The sequence below is a fragment of the Phalacrocorax carbo genome, chromosome 1 (genome assembly GCF_963921805.1).
Source record: "Phalacrocorax carbo chromosome 1, bPhaCar2.1, whole genome shotgun sequence".
NCBI lineage: Eukaryota > Metazoa > Chordata > Aves > Suliformes > Phalacrocoracidae > Phalacrocorax > Phalacrocorax carbo.
The window spans coordinates 78,720,537-78,731,029 of NC_087513.1; the positions used below are offsets into that span (position 1 = coordinate 78,720,537).

The window sequence follows — 10,493 nt, forward strand, 5'->3', positions numbered from 1 at the left end:
AATCTGAGACCCGAAGGTTTTTGTTGTGGTGGTTTTTATTTTGTTTTGTTTTTTTAAATAAAGCTGGGAGTGGTTCAAAAATATTGTTGAGAAAGGAATACCTTCTACAACCACCTCATTGTATCTCAGTCTGTCTTCTTGACATTGTTTCTTGTATGCCTCCAAAGAATATTCAGATGTCTTATGGCCAATGCTTTGCGTAGTATCTTTATTCTGACATTTTTCTGTTATCCCATTTTCGGTCACTATTATTAAAAAACCCTGTAACTCAGCTGGTGAATGCATTGTCCTGTGTAGCTCCTTCCTGATCCTTAAGTCATTTGCCATCAATTCCCCAGATCTTTGTTTAGACTTTGTTCTTTCTACTTCCAAAATGGTTTCCAAATATAACCTTTCCTTTCTCACTAAAGATATGTTTGTAGTCCGTTCCACTGACCTTGTTGATTTATTCTTGTCTCTTGGTGTTCTGAGATTTCTTCAAGGAGGTGCAACTGTTCCCTGAAATTGTAGCAGATATAGTTGTGGCTAATGGCTATTTTGCAAAACATGGGAGGAAAATGTTAGTTGGTTATAATTTAGTTGCATCTTTCAGAACACCCATTTATTTAACTGCTGTTATTTTTGGATGCATACTGGACGTCATCTGGTGTCTATGAGACTGGAAGTGGAGTTTCATTTACCTTCATTGTCTTGATTTTTTTGTCATAAAGTGACATTTGAAATTGCCAAAAGCAGCATGGGTGGGGAGTTACGCTACATAAGTTATTCAGAGACCCTCAATCAATAGAACACTCAAGTACAATGCTGATAGATAAGATGGCATACAGGTCCTTGTTTAATCTATACAAATAGATTAATCTCCAGGGGTTATAAGTAGAAAAAGAGCTTCTATGCAAATCGTGAGTCAGCTTATCTTGTCATATACCTTAGAGTGATAAATTATAATTAGCTTGACCACATCTCAGGTATTAACTAGGTTGGTTTTCTGAGTCTAGTGCCACATTTTTGAAAGTTTTATGACTTCTATAATTTCCATTTTAAAGCATTTCAGAAAAGCTGTTTATTTCTATATGTATGCATATAAATGCATATCAGTATATTTCTGTGTGTAGGTGGATCTTTGGTCTTTATGTGTCCAAGGATATTTAAAATTACTACTGTCTGCCTAATACTTAATCAGTTTATGAACACAATTACCATCCCCCTATGCTTTAGTGCTTTACGTCTCAATGTTTGCGGTAGGTTTTCATAGTAATTTGATACAGGAGTTTCAACTTAATGGAATTTTATTTTCTTTTCCCGTACCTGGAAAAGATGATAAGCTAAGGCATTTTTAACAGTTAGGTAACAACAATTGAAGCTTTTTCTTTTTAATGTAACAACCTGCTAACTCTCCAGTACCTCTTATAGATAACTAACAGATTTAGTTGTCATGAATTCTTAAAATGGGATTAGTGTAATAGAAGGGACTGTAAGAACAGAATATTGTAACTGTGGAGCATTAGCTTGAGATTGATCAAGAGTGTGATTCTTTCTGTTTTAAAACCAGATGATTTATAGTTACTCATAAATTATGGGTTTCTATTAAAAATGTAAGTAATAATTTTAAAAAAAGTTGGCAGTCTAAGCAGCAAAAATGAATGTGTCATATTCATGGTTTTAGGCTAGTATTACAAGTCTGAGTATAGGAAAAAGTAAAACAAACTAGAGGTTATGGCTTAATTTTTTTTTAAGTTCTGTAAGTTTTGGCATAAGAGACTTTATAATAAAAATAGCCTGACATAGCTAAACATGTACTATGGCTTTTGTAACTCTGGAGTACTTGACCGATATTTTGTGTTTAATTTCATAGTATATTAAGGTGTGTTGGCACTGTGCTTTTAAGTCCCACATAGCATGAAAGGAGGTACATAGAATACAGATTAAATATTGGTTAGCTGGCCGGCATTAAAGACTAATAGGAATATGAGTATATAATACTCTTCAGTGCTGTCTTGTGTAATCTATTAATCTAGAAATACTTGCGATCTGGGGAGAAAAATCCCCACATTGCTCTAGGTAAGAAATATCTTGGTGATCCAAATTGCTGAAGTAGTAAACAGCACGTAAATGAACATAGGGTACCATTTAGCTGGACATAACTGAAGTATGTAGTTAAAAACAGTCAAGCCTCGGAACTAAGAATGAGCCTCATGGTTTGGGTCTAGCTGTTGGAATTGGACAGTGCTGAAAATGTGTTTATGAATAACCTGGAGAAAGAGCTTGGACTCATTGCAGGAGCATAGCTAGGTGTGATAGGGCAGCTGAATGTTGTTTTTTATTTTTTCTGAATTATTAATAGCCAGGAGGAGCCAATAACTGCGTTGCATCTGTAATCTGCCATATAGCAAACTTTGGCAGAATTTGTTACACAGCTCTGGTGCCTATGCTTCAAAAGGGATGCTGAAAGATACAAATGGAGGGAAGAGGTACAAGAATTATTCAAAGCTTGGAATATCTCCCTCAGTTTCTCGCGTTCGTTCATGGAAAAGTTGCTTACCAAGTACCTTCACTATGATCTGCTAAGTACTTTTTTTGTAATCTATAATGAAAATCAGTGTTTGGAAACAATTCCAAACAAATCTAAAACAGAAATAAATCACAGACTGTAATGAATGAGATATCTATACACTGGAACAGTTTATTTAGGGACACAGTGAAATCTCCCGGTCAGAAAAAGGCATGAAAATATCTTGTACATGAAACAGAATTCAGAGGCTTGTTTTCAAGATTGACTGACCTTTGGTTGTCTGTGTTCTGTGCAGACCCTTTGGGCAAAAGAGATACAGTAGTCTGTTCTGGTCTTAAAGTATATTTGTTTGCCATAGATACTTGAATGGGTGAGCTTCCATTGAAAGGAATACATGAGCTATACCATGCCTGCTTGATTACACAGAAGATATCAGAAACCTCTGTCCCACAAGGCACACTTTGAGAAATGGATTAATCTTTACAGATGATAGGTAGGATGTTCAGAGACTGGTATAAATATAAGTAGCCAGAAAGATGGTGTTTGTCTGCTAGAGGAAGAGATAACTACCGGTGTGGGAGGTTAGTGAAGGTGTGGGAACTGGGAAAAAATATTTAATGCACAATTATTTTTTGGTACAGATGTTGCCTAATTTCTGTAGGCTGTGAATTACAGAGAATGTTGCCTTCGTATTGAAACTACTTTGATTACTTTAAACTGAGTGGTTTTGGCCATTTGTCTATTCTGAGATGGCATAATTTGAGATATTTCTCTGGCAAAGCAATGTCCTCTACAGAGAGGAATTTGAGCTGCAAACCCCGGTTCAGGTTTTTGGGGATATGCTTTCTGTCTTTACCAAAATATTTAGTGGAGGCAAATTTGTATGGGGAGTGCTTGCAGTAAGCATCAGCAGCCCACCCTGGTCTTCCTGTCCCAGTAGGGAGTAGGAAAGGGCTGGCTGCAGGCATCATATTTCATGCACGTCCAGTGAAGCTTTGCTGCCACATAGTGGTAGAGATTGAAGTTTGGTGGTGGATGGTCTGACCCTCCTGATCTCTTGGACCAGGTGAGAGTTATGTGTTGCAGAAATGAACCTCTGCGTTAGGTTCCCCACTGTTACAAATGTAATCCCCAAAAAATGTGACTAGGAATAAATGCCTCTTCCAGCATCCAATGGTGTCTCTTCACCTTGGAGGCTTCTAGGTTAGACAAGTTGTGCTGTGTCTGCTCTGCAAGAGCCAGGTCAAGCAGGGGCGGGAAGAACATTGCTGGCTGATTCGACAGTGCCTGTTTCTAGCCTTTAAACCCGGGATGTGGTGACTGCAATACTAGGTGATAACAACTGATATGGAATAAATAAAAATACAGAAAAGCAAAATATTTTAGACCTTTTTATTCTAACTTCTAGGCAGAGTATTTTGAAATAGTTATAGGCTGAATTTCTCAAGTTTTCTGTTGCTGCTAATTTAATGTCAGGAATAAACAGAATGCAAAGCATCAATTCTAAAAATATTAACTAGCTTCTTTAAAATAAATAAATATAATACCTTTTAGTTCCTTATGTTTTCTGCAATTACTTTTTTGGTAGCATCTTAAACAGAAGCAAAAGCTATGTGAAAAAAAGTAGAAGAGAATTGCTATAGTTTTATACAGCTTCTAGAACTTCATAAAACTACTAAAACCCCCAACAGGAAGAAACTTGTAGAGCTTTCTAAGCAGTTTGGCTGACTGCGAGGGACCAAAATCCTGACTCTCTATCTCTACTACGTGTGGTCAATCACGACACATTGATCTGAACTGTGATTAACAGCTGTGGTAGCTGCCTAGAGACCTCTTTTAATGGCGAGAAGAATTATCTTCAAGTTGCTGTGAAACAAAAGTACTTAAAAGGACTGAAAGACTTTGCAGGGAAATGGTTTATGTCTTTTCAGTGTGGTCCAGTCAGGTCTGTAAGTGGAAGTGATTCCTCTAACAGACGCTTTAGTATTTCATTCCTGTCTGTAGAAGTTTTAGTGATAATTAGATTGCTTGTTGAAGACCAGAAAGAAATATAATTAACAAGAATTTTATTTTCATTGTTTCTGGTTCTTAGCCCTTTAGACCTGTTCCAGAAAGCTCTTAGAGAAGTTGGATGGCCTTAGGTGTTGCATAAACAAGCCTGTTTAACAAGGGTTCCAACCCGTGTGGGTTGTCTGTCTTGATAAGGTCATATATCTCTTCCTATATTTGATTAAAATAAAGTTAATATTTAAATAGTAAAAAATGTGATTTAAATGGGGTAATAGAATTGGGCAGAGAATATCCTTTTTTTTTTTTTTTCATTAGGGCAAATGACTCTTAAGGAAGAGAGTTTCCAAAGTAATCGTTTAATCATTGAAAATCAGCTGTAGTGCAGGAAGTGGTCTAACTGAAAAAAAGTATCTACATTACGTAATAAATTCTCCACCAAGGATATTATATTTAAAAATTCCTCAGTATTAATAGATATCAAGGGGACTTAAGAAAACAGATGTACATATTTCATTCTCCTTGTCACCACTCTTCAATATCCTATATTAGTTAATGATAATACTTAACTTTTAAAACTTACTGCTTGCCTTTTTCAAGCAACATATTTTCAACATTACTTATGCATTGCTGTGTATCTGCCTCATCAGATTAAAACCTTATTAATAATTATGTCTGTCTTTCATCCGTAGAATCCAAATTGTTTTGTAGAACAATTCATAGAGGTCCTGATGGCTGCAATAGACTTACCAGTAACATCTAGTCCAAATTGGACCTCCTAATATGAGAACAAAAAGCTGGAATACTCTCTTTGGAAAATTGCTTAGAAGTCCTCCTCTCCAGTAACGCAACTCAATAGTATATTGTTTAGTGACTCCTGACAGGATGGGGTTGTATTTTTATACACCATTACACTTATAAAACAGTCACTGTGCTATTGCTAGCATTGACTCCAGCAACCTCTGGTAGCAAAATCCATACGAAAAGAAAGAAGAGTTGTGAAAAGTTCCGTTTGCAGTCAGCAGCAAAACTGCCACAGTTTTAGCGACATAGATTTTCATGGGTTATGTTGATTTCAGATAGTAAAATTTTTCATCCTTTAGGGCAGATTGCTAGCACATTTTCTCCACCTCTCTTCCTTTCTCCTTGTATTGCCCCCCTTCCTGACAACTGAAGTTACGACCCAGAGGAGTTTAGATGATAAATTTTAAATTGCTGTATGAAGATGTTATGCAAATATGGAACACAGGGCAAGTTGATTCAGTTTTGTTATTGTTTGTATAAGCCAGAATAACATAGGAATCCCATAGCGCACAGTACTGAAGGATTTTGCAAGAGTTGCTATAAATGCATCAAATGGTCAAATGTTACTTTCATTCCCTAAATATAGGTAGTCTAGTAACGAAGCACCTGCAAAATAAAATTAATTTTTTTTTCTTTCGTATGCGCTCTGCGCTGTCATAGAGGTATTGTAATTTTTGCTTGTCTGTAATATTAATTTGAGAATGCAGTGTGTCCTGTTGGAAAAATCTACACGAGTCTACGCAACCAGATCTACTGTGCTTGCTGCGTTTCTGTTCTTTTATGGGGTTTCACAACAAATAGGCTCATGCTCTTATTTGTAGTAACTATGGAAACTTTAGAAGCTCTCTTTCTAAAGCTGAGCATACAATAAAGTGCTTAAAGTGTTGGTAGGATTAGAGACTCTAGAATATGTTTAATTTTCTCTCTGTGTCTCTGTCTTTGGAGAGGAGCAAGAGGGTAATGTGAATATTAGCTGGGGACTAGCTTTAATCTCTGCTGACACTTAAGTCTGTCTAGGTCTGCACACAGCCATCCAAAGGTCTTAGCCTCGCACAGCATGCGAACAAGGGAAATCATGCATATTCATGACTGAATTTACAATGGAAAACCTACATGCAGAAAAGAGTTTTTGAATGGGTGAAAACGTTATTGAAACCACTTTGCAGCTTCAGCTACAGTAGTCAATAATGATAAATGCCATAATGATGATAGAGTTGATAAGATAATGGGGAAGTCTTAGATATTATGTAAGCATGAATGGATATGATAATAGGAAAACATCATTTGCTGTGGGGTTTAGCAGTGGTTTTGTGTTGAAGGACATAAAGATGATGGTAACAGGATTATTCCCAAGGCTAAAACACAATAAAAAAATTTTTGAGAGTACTTTTTTTCCTCTGTGTGGCACCTTCTGTGATTGAGAACTGTCACTCTTTGAAAATTACTTTTTTTTTTTTAGGTGGTATTTTATGCAAGTGCTGTACTTTATGCAGAGCTGTATTTTAGGAACACAAGAGAAGTCTGCTCGTCATCCCAGGAGCAGAGCCAGGGAGGGTGGTAGCATGTTTCTCACACGGGGAGAGCTTCACATCACTTTCTGGCAGTTGTGAAATGCCCTAAATCAGACCTTGGAAGGACCTGCCTAGGTTCTGGCCTTTGTTCATCTGCATTCACCAGCTTGCATGCTTTACTATTCTGAAATTTATTCTCGTCACTGGAGCTGATGAGTGAGATTCTGCTCATATATGATTTTCTTTCTTTGGTATTTTATTGTTGTTTGGTATACTCAAATGTAATCTTCAGTGGAAATATTCAGTTTATGTAACTTAAATGTAGCTTGCCACTTGTCTTTTCACTTAACTATGGTAGTGACGCATTGACAGAAGAGAATACATTGGTATTCTCTGTCGTGTTCACCTATTAAGGCTTTGATGTGATACACAAATTTTTTTCTTAATTTTTCTCCTCTGTCATTACCTCACGCCAGAATTTTTCAAATTAAGGTGGTGTGCAGCATGTTTCTGAACAAAGTCTAAAGAGCTCTGGCAGACAAAAAAAGCCCTATAGTTGTTACTTGCTTACCATTTTTCATTTTCAGTTCTGGGCTGCTTGAATGTGAAAATAAATACAAACTGCTCTTAAAAGGCAGGGGGCTGTTTCACTGGTGCACGACGGTGCAGGATTGTTCCCTAGCATGTATGTTTCCTGTGATGTTTGTCCAAGCTACTTTTCATCTAAACCTTTCTCTCTCTGTTGAGGATTCCTCGTGTGCTTTTGATTTCAGTCCCTTCTCCATTCTCTTTTGGCATCAAAGTAGCGCTGTGGTTAGGTATGGTCATACCTTTTTTTTCTCAGTCTCCTCTATTCTCCATTTGTCGTTTCTCTCCTCTTGAAATGTAAGCTTGTAAAGGTAGGATCTGGTCTTATGCTAAAAAACCTCCTTCTGCTCCATGCTGTTGTTCATCCGCATTACCTGGTGCATCCAACAACCCAGCATGAAAACCTGCCTCTGCCTAAGGGGCAGTTGGAAGTAGCAGGAAGGTAGACACGACAGTAAGTGCAAGGTGCACAGAGAAGGTGGCAAGACTGCTACTGTAAGAATGTGCATGCAGTGGTACTGGGTTTTCCAAATGCTGTCATGATAGCTTGTGTAAGAAAGTTGAGTTCCTGTATTGTTTTGGCTGAAGTTCCCATCTTCCACAACCAAGGAGTTTTCCCCTCCAGTCACACCCTGGCAAATGCCCATAAGAACACTCTCTTATCTCTGTGCTTAGACACTGTCCAATCCAAAAGACGTCAGGGAGATGAGTAAATTATGCATATTCTTCTACTGGATGTGAAGCTACATGCAGTAAATAATTGGTGCCCTGCAGGCAAACCACTTTTGTGTGATTCAGAATGGCTTGCCTCCCATATGGGTAACTTGGGAAAGATTATATCATAACATAGCTTTTCAGCTGCAGAATTGGGGCTAGCATCTCCGACGCTTCATAAAATGAACACTGTAGTTCACTTGGAAGATGCCTGACTGATAATCCTGGGAATTTAAATCCTTTGTCTGTGGCCCTGACATGTGCCTCAATCCTGGCCTCAAGGGACCACCTTAGAAGGTGAATGAGTTACAGCTTGTGCCCATTTAAACATGAGCAGGAGCTACCTGCTGGTGATGTTAGTGTCTGTTCTGTTGGCAAGTTTGTAAAAGCACCCAGGCACAAAGAACCAAGTTTAGGTAACATTAGGAGTTAAATATTTTTAAGTGTCTCCCACATTATTTGTGCTATTTTCAGTTGTTGACCTGGATAAGATATGTTTCTCTTTTTCACTGCACAAGTTGAAGAAATGTGGAAAGTAATAGCTGTGCTCTTTCTCGTATCTGACTTACAGCTCATTTTGTTTCCCAGTTATTGGATGTGTAGTGTTGAAGTGTTCAGATTGTAAACACAGTGACTGACGTTTTTCTTTTTTTAATCTCACCAGGAAGATCATTGGAACATTTCAATTAACTGTAATTTTGGTTTAAAGCAATATGTCTTTTTAATTCCTGCAGTTCCTTTATGTTTTGGTTTTGGGTTTGGTTTTTGTGTTTTGGTTTTTTTTTTTTTTTAATTCAAGATAAAACCTAGTAAACTTGCCTGAAGTTAACGGACATACCTCATTTAAGCTTAAATTACCTCATATGCAAGTATTTGCAGGTTCAGAGTCATTGCCTGTAAATGTCTTTCTTTTTCTAACCCTTGATTTCTACTGTTTTTCTGGGTTTGAGGGATTGGGGGGCTGGTGGCAGGGGGAGGGGAATGCAGTAATCAATTAAAATAAGCATTGTTTCATCTTCAAATAAAGAAATTATCCTTAACTTTGTCCAACAGTTGTGAACCAGTGGGCAGTATATGCTATCCGAAATCTCACTGAACAGAATGAGAGAAACCAAGAACTTATTGCGCAGGTGGAGGAGAAGGGGCTGGCAGACAATTCTGCCCTTGAGAGTATGGGTTTAGAGATAGAGAAACGAGATGACAAGTTAATTCTGAGATCAGTCAGGAAAAAGCCCTCGTGAACAAAAAATTAAGAACTGTCAAATCATTAAAAGAGGATTTCTCTCTTGAAATATTTTTTCCCCGCTCAGGCAGCGAAGATTTCTTCAGTTTTACTTCCAGTCTGCTGGAAGTGTTACATTCATTCTCAGAAAACCTGCCAAATGATACTTCTGCCTCACTGTTGTGAACAAAAGGATACCTACACGTTTTCCAAATACCTAGGTAAATTAACCTATGGAACAAGATCCTTCTTTTCAGTTGGTTGAAATTTCATTACTTTCTTGTTTCATTAGTAGAAAGATGTCATGCGTGCAGTATTGACTTGTTATAATTTCCATTGCTGAACCTGGAAATAACTATCATTAAAAACTCAACAAAGAAATAACTGCTTTGCAGTCTGCGTTCTCCATTTCAAATACCTATGCTGAGTCAGGGCTAAACAATGGAAGTTTCTCGTTTTCAATCATAGTGCTCAAATATCTCTGCTTATATAAGGATCAGCGGAACACTGGATGTACATAAATATTTAGTGAATTAAACACAACATGCCTTCTGTGTACTTAAATTATTAGTAAATAGTCTTTTCTACCTTGTTACCTTTCAGTCTTCATGATGAGTGTGTTAAAAACAAAGCTGAAGCTGTTGTGGCAACAGATGCTACATTCCTTTGCACTGGGGCATGTCTCTGTTTTGGAGACTTGGGTGTTTGTTTGAATTTTATTTGTTCCTTTGGATGGTAAGTCAGCCCACTTTCCTTTCATTTTGCACTTCTCTTGGGTTTTCTGAACTCTGGCAGACTGCTGAAGAGGTAGTTTCTCACTGTGATTAATTCTAGCAGTTTCTTTTCACCCCTCTGCCTTTCCAAAACATTGACAAAACTCATTTCCAGTTAATTAATTCAAGAGAGGCAGAAGAATGGAAGGCCCTGCCTCTTCATTTTGGGTACCCTCCTATATTGTTGTTGGACCCTGCCACTGTGGAATGTGGCATGAATGAGATGGGGGAGAAGGAGGGTGAAGAAGGGGGGGGGGGGGGAGGGGGGGGGCGACGACACGGTTAACTCTGTGTGTGCCATAGCTTGCTTTACCCTGGTAGCCAAGAAATTTAATGCTCCATGCCTAAGCAAAATAAGAATTACA

At 37.8% G+C, this 10,493-nt stretch overlaps 1 protein-coding gene across 4 annotated transcripts in view; it reads left to right on the forward strand.

The window, feature by feature from the left end:
* ATXN10 (ataxin 10) overlaps positions 1-9,739 on the forward strand; it is a 106,735-nt gene extending 96,996 nt beyond the window's left edge. For all 4 annotated transcript variants that reach the window (XM_064461361.1, XM_064461371.1, XM_064461380.1 and 1 more), the window contains exon 11: positions 9,187-9,739. In XM_064461361.1, the coding sequence (XP_064317431.1) occupies positions 9,187-9,374 (188 nt within the window). In that variant the 3' untranslated portion in view covers positions 9,375-9,739. The remainder of the gene's footprint in view (positions 1-9,186) is intronic.
* Positions 9,740-10,493: the final 754 nt, after the last annotated feature.